Source organism: Colias philodice, chromosome 15 (genome assembly GCF_061535455.1).
Source record: "Colias philodice isolate Cphi_HAF_F1 chromosome 15, ilColPhil1 Martin Lab GWU primary, whole genome shotgun sequence".
Classification (NCBI taxonomy): Eukaryota; Metazoa; Arthropoda; class Insecta; order Lepidoptera; family Pieridae; genus Colias; species Colias philodice.
In genome coordinates this window covers 7,602,745-7,620,262 of record NC_143100.1, presented here as the reverse complement: position 1 = coordinate 7,620,262, position 17,518 = coordinate 7,602,745, and the positions used below count along the sequence as shown (strand labels likewise).

The following is a 17,518-nucleotide window of genomic DNA, read 5'->3' as shown; positions in this document are numbered from 1 at the left end:
ACATACACAGCAAGATGAGTATGTATTATGTACAAATGAATGATACTTTAGTACTGCAATTAAACAATACATCATCGAGGTATTAGCGTATAGCGTAGCAAGGTATTTATCTGAAGAAAAATACCTCATCACACCATATTTAAGATAATAATAGGTAATGCTGCATGCCCAGAGACGTTCAGTAACTAGTTTGTATCTTGGATGCGGTGCTAAGTGCGTCTCCGTCGTCCGAGTACTTAACCATAATTGCATTAGAGGGCACCAACATTAATTAACCGGCTCTTAGCTGGCCAGCTAAGGTTCCTTGGTATATGTGTGTTTATGCACATGCAACCTCTGTTTAGATGTTGTTAATTTACGTAGTGGTTATTGGGAATTTGGGATAAATAAAACGTAGCATGTGTGATTTTTAAAAGCGTACTATATTTTTCTTAAGCTTATTTCTTATTTTTTGTATGTCAATAGAGTCTAAGAGCGTTAATATAATAGCACGAGTTAGTCAATACATATGTATAAATGAATTCAAGTTTTTTATTAAAAATGTTACCTGCATAATCATTCAAGCCATATTCATAAGTTATTTTTGTTTTATGTACTGTATTTTAAGTTATTTACAATATAAAAGTTTAGATTTCATAACTTAGCTGTTAGTTCTACTAAGATCTACGATAATTATTAACTTTTCACCTCCTAATTCCTTAAACTAATATAAAATCGAAGAGTTACATACACACTAGGCAATATTTTATTTACAAAATAACCCTTAAAAACTAATTCCAGGATACTATTTACATTAAATATTGGAAATCTTACAAAAAAATACTCGCCAATAAATAAATAATAATTAGCTATCAACGGATCACGTATTCCGATACGGAATGTCCCTGCAGCATCATTATGTAATGAAACATAAGCGGCGTATTCAAATGACTAAAATATACATATCATATACAAAAAATATAACTTATAATTTTCTTTTAATGTTCTGAACCAGGTTTGTATGCAGCGTCCCAAATATCTGCAAAGCATACACTAGAATGGAATCTATAGAACATTATGAGCGGTAGAGACACGTGTCCCAGGATACTCCATAGCACTTTGCCATAGTATTTATATCTTTCATCTAGTGATTCCGGTGATTTGTACGAGAAGGTGTACATCATCCACATCGCCACGTTGGTAATAATAAGGAACATGAGAACTTCTCGACCCGGCTTCGACTTGCGCAATTTGCGGCTGTTGCTGCAACGCCGTAGCGCGTCCATTATTAATGGGGTTTGAATCAACACTTGGATAACCTGAAAATGTACAATAATTGAATTAAAGACTATTGATATTTTCTTCTATTTCATATATTTCCTTGCTCATTAGAAAACGTGTATTTATAAAGAATTATGAAAAAACTGAAAAAATGAAAGATTAATCCATCCTACGTAAATTTACTACGGTATCTTTTTAATTCGATGGTACGAATGGTATGGTAAGAATTCTGAAAAAACTGAAAAAATGAAAGATTAATCCATCCTACGTAAATTTACTACGGTATCTTTTTAATTCCATGGTACATCTATATTAAACGTGCAATACTGACAAGCTCTAATAAAATGACGGATGGAAATAAATGGTTCTTGTTTAAGAATTTCAATACTTCCTATAATTTAGATAAAGCTTTCTAGATTCCATTTAGGTTTTATTTCTATATATAATTTTATTATAATGTTGTATAATTCAATATTTCAGTAAAAAGTTCATAAAGAGATCATAGATCATAAAAGGAACTTACCATAACTGAAAAGTCAATGCTCCTAACAATATTTAATACATTAATTGTAGCAACCATTGACAATACGGTTTCCATGAAGAACGCTGGTAAACATACAAAGAGCAGAATGTCATCCAACAGCGAGATAGGATGCTCATTGATATCCAGTTTTCTGGTTTGGTTATATGCTATTACTACTGCAATAAGCATGATAGTGTGCATGGATAACATGGCCCAGTTGCTGATCGCGTAGCCGGTTTCCCTGAAGTTGGAACTGTAGAAATGTGATTAGATGGTGATTAGATTATTATGTTGTTGTTTACATAAATTCTAGCAATTATCTTTACCTAAGCAATATCTAAATCTAATCGCATTACTAAACATTCTCAATTGTCAACATTTTCAATTTACTTAATTTGTTTACATATTTATAGTCCATTAAGGGCCGATTTTTCGATCCATGGTTAAAAGTTAAAACTTATCCGCCCAATTACACGATAATATTAAAATATTTTATTCATTTATTTATTTATTTACTCTTTATTGTACAACATATTAAAATGAAAGTACATAAAACAAAACCATTTAAAATGTACAAATGGCGGCCTTATGGCTCAAAGCCATCTCTGCCAGGCAACCTTCAGGCAAAGGACAAAAAATATCACCCGTAAACAGTCATAGACAGGCAAAAAAGAATACATTTTTGAAGTAGTAGTTTAATACGTTATTCGACGAATAAGTATTAACCAAGGATTGAAAAAAACCAACTAACCCTAAAACTAGGCAATCGTTTATTTTTTATTCTCATTAATCAAATTATCAACTTGGAATTGGAAATCTCAACAACAAATACATCGTATCTACCAATTTGAAATTAAAGATAACATTTGAAATATTAAAAAAAATATATATAGCTACATATCAAACATTTTCCTACACTTCAAGCGAATCGAGAAATAAATTAATGTAACTCTGCTTATCATTATAACATTTATTATCACAATAAAATAAGTTTTTAGTAAATCTATCTACTTACTCTCCAATATTACCCAGCACGAAGCCCAGTATGAGAATACCCACGACAACTACAGTTAGCACCATGCCCAAGAACAATCCCTTGTTTGAAGCGTGACAATCTGCGTAGATCACAATATTGCTTGTGTAGTCGTTGTCTTCGCTTGCCGTTGGTATTCTAGAAAATAAATAATATAATTAATTTAAAAATGATTCTGAGAGTAACGATATCATTATTATCCAACAATATGACAATTTGTGTTGAAATTTAGATATTGAGAAAAAAAAACGTTTCTCATTCTAATTATCATTTAATCATCATCACCATTCCAGCCTTTCAAGACGTCCACTGCAGGACATAGGCCTCCCCCAAAGATTTCCACAACGACCGATCACCAGCGGCCTGACTTCACAGAACTTAAACAAGCTTATCTTAATATAATTATATAAATCTCGTGTCACAATGTTTGTCCTCAATGGACTCCTAAACTACTTAACCGATTATAATAAAATTCGCACACCATGTGCAGTTCAATCCAACTTGAGAGATAGGATAGTTTAAACATGTAGGTACCTCGGGCGAAGCCGGGGCAGACCGCTAGTTCTGACATGAATAGTGAATACTGTTATCAGTATTCCTGTACTGTAAACTTGTAAACTTGTAATGTATTAAAATAGCGCAATCTACAACGCACAAATCAGGCTATTCATATTAATTACTAGCTTTCCGCCCGCGGCTTCGCCCGCATTTTCAAAGATACCCGCATAGTTCCCGTTCCCGTGGGATTTCCGGGATAAAACCTATTCTATATTTTAATCCAAGTTACCCTCTATATGTGTGCTAAAATTCATTGTAATCGGTTCAGTAGTTTTTGCGTGAAAGAGTAACAAACATCCATACAAACTTTCACATTAATTATAATATTAATAGGATGATGCATAAAAGTATTTATAATTTTCGTACCCATGATCAAACAGAGTAAACCTTAAATTATAAACCTTACAATTTATATATTATAATTCAACCGATATTTTGGAAATATAATGTACATATTTTGTACTTACTTGCATATCGTTTGAGAGTCATCGAAGCTCGAACTGCCATCGGTGGCGTCAACATTTTCGCAATTTCCAATATTACTCCAAATAATGTAATAAACTCCAACTAAAAATAAAAGTAAAATAACAATAAAATGTTTTTCCAAAATAGATAATTTATTTACATAATATAATTCACACACAGCGCAATAATTCACAAATTAGTTTATGTAGGTATCAATGTGGCACTTAACCATTATGTTTTTGGATGATTAAAATATTATTTTTTAGAAAATGTGTACGTTTTTTTCTATTTATTTCACGAAACTTTAGGCTCAATATCACTCACCAATCAGAATATTAAATTCAACACCAAATGGGTATAGATACGGCGAAAGATTTTCTAAGATTGTCGTTATTACTTGAGAGCCGACACATTTTTCGTTATATAATCCACTTACATCAAGAAATGCGGAGATATCACCATCTGTAAAATAAAACAAAAATACTAATAAAAATCACTCATAAATCAATGATTTTGCAGCAAAGTAATTGACTTAGGGCTGATTTTTCAATGCTTGGATAAAACTTATCCGTCCAATAAAGTATTACACGATAATATTAAAATGTCACGTAAACTGTCAAATACGGGCAATTAGAGTACGTTTTTAAAATGGTAGTTATATACATTATTCGACGAATAAGTTTTAAACAAGGATTGAAAAATTAGCCCTTATACGTAGTATTGACATTTATTAATCCTTAGACCTTATCAAATATATCGAAAACAACCACTTAATTATGATAAATTAACTATTTATAAATAGGTACTTGATAATGAAATGGGAAAATAACGATAACAATTAACTTTTCTTCGCTATCTCATGTAAATATTGTTCTATTCTATTGAAATATCTTCTGAATCGAAATAAGTTTTTACTTTTTTCCAAAAATGTAGGTAATAATGATAGTCTGCGAAATGATAAAATAATATTCGACAAAAACATATTTACCAAATGTAACTTAAATATTTGACAACAGCATATATCGCAGATTTAACTTAAAATTAATAATATAATTAAAATTAAAAAAATACCTGTAGTAACTGTCTCGGTGCGATTTCCGTATGTCTTGTTCGCATAAATAGTTAAGGCTAAAATAGTTTCTCGTATAATGTTGTAGATCCAAAAACATAAGCTACTACCGATCATATGCATAAATCCGAAATGAGCTAGACCCTGAAAATGATAAAAACTCCTGTAAACTTCGATGTAAAGCCGTGTCCGCACTGCGGATATTTTCCGCGCGAATAAAATCCGCGCGATTTTTATTGCGCGGTCAAAATTACACCTATATGCACTGCGGATAAAATTCCGCGCGGAATTTGTCAGTTTGATGCAGTTCGCCGTACAAAACGAACGTCTAAAATGGATAACCGATCAATTTTGATTTACATTGCTACTACGGCGGCGACGTAACAGACGTATCGAAAGAAGCCATGAGCACTGGATTCACCCGTTTACAGCTTTGAGACCAATGAAAGGATTTTTCTACATAAAATATCAAGAGCTACGAAAATACAGTAAAAAGTTTTTCAGTTATTACAGGATGAGTAAAACATCATTCGATTGTTTTTATTCCGGATTTTATTCCGCAGTGCGAACACAGTCATACTACTCCATACTGCACAAAATTTTCGCGCGGAAAAAAATCGCGCGAAATCTGCACCAAATCACAGATTTGTGACTTCTAATTATCGAATTATTTTCCGCACGGATATTATTCCGCAAGTGCGGATACTCCCATTGTGTTACAGAATTGCGGGTAAAATTTCGCGCGGAAAATATCCGCAGTGCGGACACGGCCTAACGGTAACAAATATCGATGACATATTTGTACATTAGTAGCAAGAATTATTATTAAAATAAAAAACCCGACTGCTAATTTATGTGACCTAGGACCTATGTCACTACCACGATTCTGATGATTGCCAAGACACCTCATAAATCAAAATCGGTCCAAATTCCGTTGGGTTGTAGGGTAATAAGATGTAAATAAAACATTTTTTTTAATGTAAATATTTAGGTTGAATTGTCTACATGGATTAGATTTTGATGTAGATTCTTTTAAATAAATAAAGATTAGATTTTTATATGGATAAACTAAAAAACTGGGAAACTGGAACTGGGCTACTTAATAAAATGAATTTAAAATCACTGCTAGATAAATAAATGTTCTAGATTAATTAACAATGTAGTAGATAATATTATAAAGTGATTTTATCAAAGTTCAAAGACATGCATTACGAATAGAAATTCTGTTCGTAATCAATGCAGTACTGGATTTTATCTTTATTCGATCAATAATATACTGTATATAGAAGTATATAAAAAGTATGTCTTACCTGGTTCTTCAATATCAGTACGTTGCAGTATTTGAATATAAAGAAAAGTTGTACAAAACAGTACAAAGGTTGCAGTACATCAAACGTAACTTGTAGTATGTCGATACAATCATCGTTGGCGATGGTATCGTCGTAAAAGTAACTGACTTGCACCGAAATCAGGAGCACAGAATGCACTAAATGACCTAATGCAAAAGCTGTAACAATATTGTCGTGATAAGTGAAAAGAAATATTTTTATAGACTTAATCTAACTCTACATATGTAGAGTGTGGGTGGTTCATTTGACACAATTGAAAAACAATTCCATTTATATTGATTCAGATCTTACATCGGATGTGTATAAATATAAATCTGTACTACTTGTATTTTTAACTAGCGGTCCGTCCCGGCTTCGCCCGTGGTACATATTTCGCAATAAAAGGTAGCCTATGTTCTTTCTCAGGGTCTAAAGATTATCTGTGCCAAATTTCATCAAAATCGGTCCAGTAGTTTATGCGTGAAAACCATACATGCATACAAACCTTTCCTCTTTATAATATTAGTATAGATTACTATGTAACTCAAAGAAAAATGTATCAATGGAATATCAGGTATGCAGTACGCAAGAATTAATCAAAAATTAAATCTTTAACCAATTACCAGCTGCTCCTAATTTAAGGTAGAAACTTCCCGAATGTCTTCCATGACTGAAACAGTAATCATGTTGTAAAGGCACAAGGACCGGAGAAGGCAGGTCAGCGGGCCGACTGTCAGGAGTTCGTTCACCTGGGTTGGGTATCGTTGGTGAACCCAGGTCATTGCCATATTCTATCTAAAATAAATATAGATCACGTTATATAATATCTATGTTATAAAAACTTTAATGTTATATATCGTATTATGGTTAGTACAATGAATATAAATAAGTAATACCACAGACTAATAATAATATACTACGTATACAAGTAATACATACTTCTTGTTTTCGAAAGAACTCGGAAAACTTTTCCATATGCTTCTCTTTCGTTTTCTGGTTTTTTAAAGCTACCGCTTTATATCTATTGATGTCGAAGAAAAGGTAGAATTGAAATAAAAATCCTACACCCAAAAGGGTAATAGAATATGCCTAAAATAAAATAAATTTGTTAGTAAATAATGTAGAGTTAAATAATAAATAAAAATATTTAATTAAATTATTATATTACCAATGACGGTGACATATCCACAAACGGGTCTGAAACATATATCATTAGGCCGAGAGTAACCAATAATACTGCATATATACAGCTCAGTATAAGAGTTAGGTATTCTCTGAAACAGAGGAAAAAATGATAGAGACTCTACGAATGTACAAAGTAAAGTCTTTGTTAAAATAAAAATCGTGATATAAGCTTTTAGCTTTAGCGTGTAAGTTTTGATAATATGAGACTCGCTGAAAAACATTTTTAATAAAAAGACGTACCTATTCAATAAATCTTTCGTTTGAAATGAAATGATTGATTTTTTAACACACTTCTTATTACGCTAATATATAGAGGTCTAGCGCCACATTTTTTTTTTTATATTTATAAGTTGATTTTAAAGCCACAAAAGTAAATAAAACTCACAGAGACAATCTGGCATTGTCTTCAGGACTAGTTGGGGGCGGCACATGAGACTCGGAGCGTAACGATTGTGCGTCCATCGTCGCCACCGACCGCTTCCGCGGAGTGGTCCCACCTCGCATCTCGTTAATGGGTAATCGATAGCTGTCTAAAAATAATGTTTAATTAACAATTTAGATATACCTTATTCAGTTCTTTTCTTTTTTACTATATTGAGATATTAGAAACGCATATCTAAGCCAGACAAAACTAGTGTGTAATGAATTTCCAACTCGTATTAACTGACGTAGAAATATATGCAGTATACATACGCCGACTATTTAAGTTTTCTTAACTAATTTTATGCATAATATGCAGTGAGAGAAAATAAGTTGAAAATTTTTTTATCTTTTTATTATTTAATTACCTATATAAAGTAAAATGATTAGGTAAGTATACTAAATTAAAATTAAACGTGTGCTTTTATTCATGCAATTTTTGTTATTATTTATTAGTGTCAGTAATTTTATATGAGATTTACATAAATGAATAAATGATTATCTATACTTACTCAGCGATTTTATGTCTCCATTACGGCTGTTGTTGTTATAAAGATACGGACTATTCCTTTCACCTGAAAATCATTAATATTTAAAAGTTGCTCTAACGGTTTAATTTCCTTCTTTTTCCCATAAATAAAATATGCTTACTTCCAGGGGTGGGCGGAAATGAATAATCATCTTTCCCGGTCAACACGTTCAGTCGATCTACAGAGCTCTGAAAGAGAAAAATAACAGTCGTTTTGATATTTGAATGTAGCACCAAAATGCAGATGGAGTTTAATTTTTATGTACTTCCAGTACGGGAGCTAAAAAAGTGTTGCGTGTACATCGAAAGCCGAACGAAATCGGATTAATAACTTCATTAGTCGCTTGTTTCTCTCGATCGACACCATGCCGTTTTTCACTATAATCCTGTTACTGGGCACCGCGTTCTCACAAAACAGTTTTTGACCAGTAGCTTTGTAAAAGGCACGTCGGATAGGATTTATTTTTGGTTTATCCAAACAAAGTGCCTTTTACTTTGACTCGGAAAATTTGCTATGAGAGTATGCTTCCAGCGGGTCTTGAATAAATCGAATGGGATGTACTACCTATGGTTTTAAGAGTGTTAGTTGAGGCGATATTTTGTGTTTGGTTTTAAAATAAAATACATTTAAATATACGTAAAGAGTAGTAGGTAACTATTTGATTTTTATTTATATACATTTTGAATGTGTGTAATCAATACAATTATCATATCTTAAGATTTTTATAGAAACTGAATTACGTTAATTGTAATATGGCGACAGTAATCCAGTCTCAGTCTCACAAGTCTCACAGTCTCTAAAAAATAAATCTTGTAATTATCCTTTAGCAAAAGTCTAGATAGCAATCTTAATTAGAATATAATCATTCGAGTGTTTGCATATTTATCACATAGATGTTACATAACATTGAACAGGACAATATAGGCAATGCAATTAATATGGAGCCTAGGTTTCAATATAGTTCCACATGGCGCGCTCTTTAATGAAGATCTCAATTGAGTTTTTATGACGAGGCCAGTTAACAGTCGCTGCATGGGAATATAGAAAATAAAGAGATTGAATTTTCATCAGGCGAGGCGTTGGGGCGGTACGTTGTGTCCGCACTCGGCAGTATTTACAGGCGGTGGTGAGTGACGGGCGGGAGGCGAGGGTGGCACGCGGCCCGTTGGACTCAAAAGGTTTACAGTTGGCTGCGCGAGAGTGACCCGCCTCACAAACACGACCCGCGATCGCCGCTCGCCGCTCGCCGCTATGAAACTCTACTGTCCTTTACATTGCAAACATTTTATTTTTACTGCACACGTAGCTAACATGATCGCGATACTTGAATTAGTTCGATTAAATTGTATCCAAGTTGTAATTATTTTTCGTAGTGAATAAGTATCATAATGACGGACATTTTTATTAATTTACTTATTGATTATTGTTCGAATAAAATTGCCTAGATGTTATAATTTACATCAAGAAACTTGCAATTTCCAACAAAATAAGACGTGAAGTTATTCCATAATTCATGCAATAGTAACTACTTAATTTTTTTTACACAGTCTTCACGTTAATTTCAATTATGATGATATTATAAAAAACGTATCATATACCTAAGTCATGGTTTATATCAATATAGTAGTAGTTAAATGAAAATTTTATTAAAATATGATACACAGTTTCGTATCCATATTAAACCTCACGCGAAAATCATTACAAGCCATTGCGCGCACATATAAACGAATTCGTTGTTTAAACTACGGACGGGCTTAAAATAAATTTACTTTTAAATTGGGACAAAACAACCCGTTTCCAATATTATTTCAATAATATTGGAAACGGGTTTTTTTGTTAGATAAAGAATAATAAAGCAAAATATATTTATATTTTATAAAGAGATAACCGTTAATTATGTTGGTTTTGATACAAAATATACATATACAATATCTACCTATTATTTTATTCGATACTGTTGTCTGTTATTTGTGAAATTTTAGAGATGATGAAATGTTTTTGTACTTCTTAGATAAATTTTTGAATAAAAATTTCTAAAACTAACTGAGCGTTTTATAAACATACTTTCACCATTTGAAAGCTAAATTATTTTCGAGTGAGTGTCATTATTTATATTTTATATTTTGTGATTTTTACTTTTATAACGAACTCGTGATAGAGCAAAAGCAAAACCTTTAATTAAATAATTTAAGATTGAGATTACGAACGTACACGTAATTATATTTTTGATAAAGGTGTAATCAACTATATTACGTGATAATGTCATTGATGGATTAGTTTTTTTAGGAAACCTCAATGCCACATTCGTAATTTTATGATATAATATTTAATTTTTATGCGATTAATATTTATATTTAAATATAATAAATATATATGATAGCTCATAAATTCTAATTTATGGTAGGTATAAGATAAAAAATTTAGGAAAAATTTATTTACTAATGATGTTTGCTATCATTAAAGTAAAACACTCTATGCTAAGGACTTCCAGCTTATCTGACACTTCATTTAATCTTTTTAAGTATCCCTCTATGAATATAAATTATTATTATTTATTGGTAGAATACAAATTTATTTTTTCTAATGCACAAGATAATTCTAAATATTTTACGTAATTTCGTAGAGTATTAATACGATAATTTATTTGTTATCTTTTGCAATCTGGATTTTTTTTTAATCCCCGAAGATTATCTAGAGTTTATTGATTTTTGTACGTTAATTCACGTGATATAATCACATTCTTGCAAATTACGTTCCAATTTTTCCTTGACTTGTTTCTATTAAAATATCCGATTACAAATAAAATTGATTTGTGTTATGCTAATTCCTACAAACAATTATTATATTTAACACGTTCACTGCGGCACCTAAAATGCCAAACTTACCGTTGTTGCGGCATGTCTTCCATACTTCACATCGGCAAGTTCACCACTGTGCGTCATGAGCCATTTTTATCACATCGCACCTTCTGACTTTGAAGGTTAATAATTTCATGAAATTTCAAGATATTTCAAAAATTTTTTTTTCAGATAATAGTATATATATAATCTAGTATATACCGCATGAATAGCTTTTAGTTTGACCGAATAGTTTAAAAGATATGAGGGAAAATGTAAACCCCTTATTTTGTGAAAAATTATTTGCCATCCCGCACTGCGTTGATACGGCATGTTTACAGTAATAGCGATGGGAAACACTGTAAAATAAAACATCGATATCGATATAAATCAATTTTGTATATTTCAGTCTGTTTGTTAACAGATAACGAGATCGTCGATACAAAAAAAAACACATATAAAACAAGGTACTTGATAGAGTACTATCAGGAAATTGTTCAGTAACTTTTGTTTTAATTTGTTCAGTAACTTTTGTTTTAATGTTTTATATTATTTTCACAACTGTCATCACATTTTTGCATTTATGCTACGAAATAAAAGAAAGTAAAAAAACTAAAGCCTTTAAGGTATCATTGTCATTTAAAAAAACTCAAAAGAAAAGTGCTTCGGTCCTGGTGCATCACTATGCGAGACTGACACGAGGCGCGCTCGCAGTACAGTGCGGCATGAGGTGCTTGTCCATGGCAAAATATTTGACATGCCGCACACAAAAGAAACGGTTTCTTTTCTATGCGTTGGTCCAATATTTTGCCATACGATTTTTAAACGAAATTGAGTCCTACTTCAAACTGTGATCACAAAAATATATTTGTCTCTGTTCTAGTCATTGATTAACATATAAAAAACCTCGCCGCACCACGGTGAAAACTGCGATTTTGGGCGCCGCACTGTGGTGTAGTCGCTGATGGCCCGATACTGGACATGCCGCAGTGAACGTGTTAAAAAAAAAAACCAATATATTTTAGCGCGAATATTTTTTTTTACCATTGTTAGGTAAATTTCAGGTATAAGTAATCAAATTTCCTATCAAAATGATGTGTATTTTATAATCGTAACCATAATCGTTTTTGATTGATTGTCTTAAAGAATCGTTAGCATTATTTTGCTGATATGTGACGCAACTAATTAATTTGCACTTTTTATATTAGGTAGGGTACTGGCACTAGTAGTCAGCCCCGCACCAGTACTCAGCCTTTTTCGGTTTAAAACCAATATAAATAGTTCATTATTCGAAATTTACCAATCAATTTATTTTAAATTGGTTCTGAGACCTTTCATTGGTTGAAAAAAATCCAAACATGTTTGCTAAGTGGCTGCGAAGTACATTAAATATGAGTTTATTCCGACGTCGTCAGCTGACGAGGCCACAAGCGATGCGAGTGCTATTTTTTCGTTAGTGGAAAGCGTTCGCAGAAATGGTAACTTATTTAATTTTTCTATAATATTTATGACACGTTGTATTCGAATTTATATTTATCAAGAGTTTAGGCATTGTATCCAATTATAAAGTATATTATTTTTCTTAAGAATTATTAAATAATGAAGTGGCCAACTACTGCGTCCCGTTTTTATATACATTATCTAGTATTCAGCCACCCCCGGCTGACTACTGGTTTTATCATTTTTAATTATAAAACCAGTAGTCAACCGGGGTTGATTATCATTTTTAAGTTCAGAATTTATCCTTTTATCTATAATACTCATACCATATATATTTTTATCACAAACCCAATAGTCGGCAACTTCAATAGTTCAATTTTGTTACATGGCTGAGTACTGGTGAACCTAAATCCAGTGCTCAGCCGTTCATAATTAAATTGTTTCTTAAAGAGTTTCTTATTTATTTCACTGTTTTTTTAAACTTAGTACCTATTACTAATTGTTAATTAATGTTCTTAATCTTTAAGCTTAAAACTATTGATCTCAAGAGAGGCTGACCACTAGGTGGCAATACGGCTGAGTATTAGTTTTTGGCGGCTGAACACTGGTAAAAAGTGCCATATTTTGTTCAAACGTATTTTTCATTGTATCAGAGATTAAGTTTGTTACTTTTGTTAATTTTGTGATAAAGTTAAATAAATGAGTAAGTCAATTCATTCAAAAGACTTTTAATTTACTGTTTCTAATATTTTCATATATGAGTTTGAACCCAAACTTACCACTAATAGGCTGACTACTGGTGCCAGTACCCTATACCGAACGAATATTGGAGAAATGATTGCCGAAATTTATTATTTCCTGTTTTATATTTATACTCTTATATATCGATTTTTAATAAACTTTTTGTCACGATTAATTTCAATAAAATCATTAAAGAAATTACGATGTCTCTTATTCTTTTTAATGATAATAGTGAGCACTCTAAAACTCTGTTGTCATTTGTTTTGAATTTACTCTCGTAATTTTCTTGAATTTTTCTAAAGAAACTACAAAGTATTAGAGACTTACTTTTTTGTAGTTACTTTGGAAAAGATTGTGTCTTAAAACATATTAGACCGGACTCGCAGTGGAGTTTCGTTTGCAAAAATAGCGGACCTAAATCTGACTTCTGATATATATTGTATAGATCCCAGACATCCTATAGACAGATGTTGCCAACCAGTTTTGTGGTCCCCCTCTCCCCACAACGGTAATTAAATATGGCATACAAAGAAAAAAATAAAAATTTCCAAAACATGCCGCGTGGGGTATCAAATGAAAGAGCTTATTGAGTAGATCACGAATATATAGCATACTATAACATTTCTTACACTTTCTCTAAGATTTTTTAGAAAATTTACGAAAATGGTCCATTTTTGAGTTAACTTTAAACCACTATAGATTGAAAACTCATGAATATATTTTTTAAATTATTATTTAAATAATTAACAAGTTTATGCCAGAAATAAAGGCCTAATACAAAAATATCGGTGTCAGGGCTTAGAATAATTATCTCTGCACTGTCGTTGTGTTTGACAGAATGAAAAATATGGCAGAACATTCTTGAATCAGCCTCTTAACTTCATCAGCCTCTTCTAAACTTGAAAATATACTCGCCATCTTTGAATGCTTCCCCCACTCCCCCATGCAACTATTTCACTGTACGAACTATTGAATCGTAAATTTTCTAAAAAATCTTAGAGAAAGTGTAAGAAATGTTATAGTATGCTATATATTCGTGATCTACTCAATAAGCTCTTTCATTTGATACCCCACGCGGCATGTTTTGGAAATGTTTATTTTTTTTCTTTGTATGCCATATTTAATTACCGGGGTGCGGGGAAGGGGACCACAAAACTGGTTGGCAACATCTGTCTATAGGATGTCTGGGATCTATACAATATATATCAGAAGTCAGATTTAGGTCCGCTATTTATGCAAACGAACATCTCCTTGGAGCCTGCTCTATATTGTCAAGTATAAATCGCAGTGCATGATTTGATTTTCTGTAGAAATCAATCAGCTATGACTTATCGGAGTTATTAAAGTTAAATTTATATAAAATATATTCATAGTTTAAGTTGATTTTATTTTACTATCACTATAATGTTTTTGTATCTTAATCCCAAGTGAGGCTTTATTATTGCTAATTAATACTACAAACTAATCTAAGATTTCTGATGTGTGAATTTGCTTTGTTCGGTATTCGAGAATTATTTTTATAGTCAATCAATTCAAACATCCATTTATTATGACTTTGTCTACTAAGTGGATAGTACAAGTGAAAGCGTATAAATATAAATTTCTGAATACCGTATCAATAGTCAGGATTTTTATTTCAATAAGACAAAAAAATAAGAGAATATATTATAATGGTAAATAGTATTTCTTACAAAATGCGCTTGATATAACTGATAACTATACTATCTTCTATATAAAATCTAAAACATGTAATGTCCTATAGGACACAATATCAATAGATATTGTTATATTGTTTCCTGATTTTATCTAATTGACCTGTTATACTTAATTTAATTATTACCTTTATTAAACCGCAATCACTGTTACACATATCAATGTAGTACACGGGAAATTACCGTAAAAGTGAGCCATCAAAATGCAACTAGCATTTTTATGGCTATATTATATTGTTTATATCCAGTATGAGTGAAATAAAATCTAGAGATATTATTTCATTTGATTTACAGTTTTAGCTTACCCCTTTTTCAATGTCAGGAGCATACATGACATTTCTTGGCGCTCTACGGCGAGTGCGTGCTGTGGTAGCGGTTGACAGGTTGCCAGAAATCGGCCCCGGTTGGGACACGGTCCGTCTCCTCTCTGTGATCGAGTTGAGCACAGGCGTCCCCGTCACTGAGGTATTGTGTACCTGGCATTATAAGGAGTTACTTAATATAGAGTCAATAATTAAAAGCTAATGTAAATTAAAATGCTAGGTATTTAAAATACTGCGCAGTAGTTTCATTAAATTTAACAGCCAGGTTTTAAATAGTAAAGCAAAAGTAGAGTTTACAGTTAACATACGTTAAATCTTTAGTGTACATTTTAAAATGAACGAATTAAAATAAATTATTAACACGTGAATAAATTATTAATATGTAAGTACGTGAATCATTTATTAATGTTATGTATAAGTATATTTTCTTGGAATTAAAATGGCTAAGTGTATTATCGGTTTTATATATCAGCGCCAGAATCTTAATTGATTAAAGGCTAATTTTTCAATCCTTGGTTAAAACTTATTCGACGAATAATATATGAAACTAACATTTCAAAATGTATTCTTAGTGCCCGCAATTGACAGTTTACAGGTGACTTTTTTAATATTATTGTGTAATACTTTATTGGACGGGTAAGTTTTAACCAGGAATTGAAAAATCGGCCCTAAGTTAACAAGCATTTGGAGCATTCTATTATTTAAGAAAAAACTTACCCCTGGATCTTCTGCCACTTCAGGAGGTACGGCCTCCTCATTATCAAAATTTTGTAAACTCGTTTCAGAATGGAACTTTTTGTCACCCATATTTTTACGACTCACTATTTCATCCATTAGTTCTTTACGTGACGAAATTTCCGTCATGGTTAGGTACTATTTATTAGTTTAATGCTATTTATTGAGTTAATATAAAAATTATGCGCGGTTTAATTATTCCACCGATCTACACTATTCTTTGTTTGTGTGATCACTGATTTCGATTTCGAATGCGTTAATAAAAATATTTATCTTTTCTTATCTTTTGATACATATCTATTGAGGTACGTACGTAGTAATTACTTGCTGATTCGATACTTCCTTTTCATTTCCATCAAGATTTAATAATATTTTAATGTATTTCAAATTGCAATATTGTTATGAGTGCAATTTGTGAATACATTTTCCATTGGACTTATTGAAACTGTGAATTGTAATTAATTAGGTAATTGTTACTAGAAACACTTACAGTTACAGATAAGCTATTTATGAAAGTGTTATTCGTTTTATACAAATAACTGACTGAAAATAACTTTACCAGATCAGACTTATTGTTCTTATCAAGTAAAATAATTCTTCCGTCATTACAGTCGAGTAATTGTTAGAAAATTATTATGAAAGAAAGTGAGCCCACTGCCATTAAGAAAAAAAAACGAAGCAAGACATGAACATTTTTCCAAAATTAAAAATAAATAACAAAAAAAAATACTTTTATTCAAGAAAATATTCTCTTACAAACTTATAAAATCAAAATTGAATTTAAAAATCTTGAAGAGAACTTCATCACTATTTCAACTCTATATTTTGTCTTTTCTTTATTTTGTTATTATGTATATACCTATCTACAGTTAATGAAGTGTGTATCTGATGATGAGTAAATGTGGGTTTTATTAATCTAATATTATAAATGCGAAAGTAACTCTGTCTGTCTGTCTGTTACTCAATCACGCCTAAACTACTGAACCAATTTGCATGTTATTTGGTATGGAGATATTTTGATACCCGAGAAAAGACATAGGCTACCTTTTATTGCGTAATATGTACCACGGGCGAAGCCGGGGCGGACCTCTAGTATGTAAGATTACCAACATTGACATGTAATATACCTATCTATATACATATTTAATTTTATGATTAGATTTAAATCAGACCGTTGAATTGTTTGTCATCAAAATTTACCCCCTCATTAATGAGATTAGTTTTTGTAAGTAGACGATTTAATAGATATCCATTTTAAAGTTTAATTTTCAAAATTATTGTGATTGATGTACTAGGAAATCACGGAAGGTCTTGTCTATTACCATTCATAGATATTATCTAATACTATGTTATGTCTGA

The 17,518-nt window shown here is 31.5% G+C and overlaps 1 protein-coding gene across 1 annotated transcript; it reads right to left on the bottom strand.

The window, feature by feature from the left end:
• Positions 1 to 447: 447 nt before the first annotated feature.
• On the bottom strand, positions 448 to 16,579 carry LOC149482345 (proton channel OtopLc-like). The gene is made up of 15 exons (XM_089703811.1): positions 16,142 to 16,579; positions 15,407 to 15,577; positions 8,493 to 8,559; positions 8,354 to 8,416; positions 7,807 to 7,951; positions 7,405 to 7,510; positions 7,176 to 7,325; positions 6,860 to 7,031; positions 6,219 to 6,415; positions 4,911 to 5,052; positions 4,164 to 4,301; positions 3,842 to 3,941; positions 2,799 to 2,954; positions 1,784 to 2,036; positions 448 to 1,298 (listed from the first exon to the last, which is right to left on the bottom strand). The coding sequence occupies exons 1-15, from the start codon at positions 16,286 to 16,288 to the stop codon at positions 978 to 980; spliced, it is 2,328 nt and encodes a 775-aa protein (XP_089559937.1). The 5' UTR covers positions 16,289 to 16,579; the 3' UTR covers positions 448 to 977.
• Between the last annotated feature and the right edge of the window lie 939 nt (positions 16,580 to 17,518).

Coding starts and splice junctions, on each gene's coding strand:
- LOC149482345 (XM_089703811.1), bottom strand. CDS start 16,288: ATGACGGAAATTTCGTCACGTAAAGAACTAATGGATGAAATAGTGAGT. Junction 5,053..6,218: donor TACTGATATTGAAGAACCAG/GTAAGACATACT, acceptor TATCATTTTCAG/GGTCTAGCTCATTTCGGATT. Junction 4,302..4,910: donor CACCGAGACAGTTACTACAG/GTATTTTTTTAA, acceptor TTTATTTTACAG/ATGGTGATATCTCCGCATTT.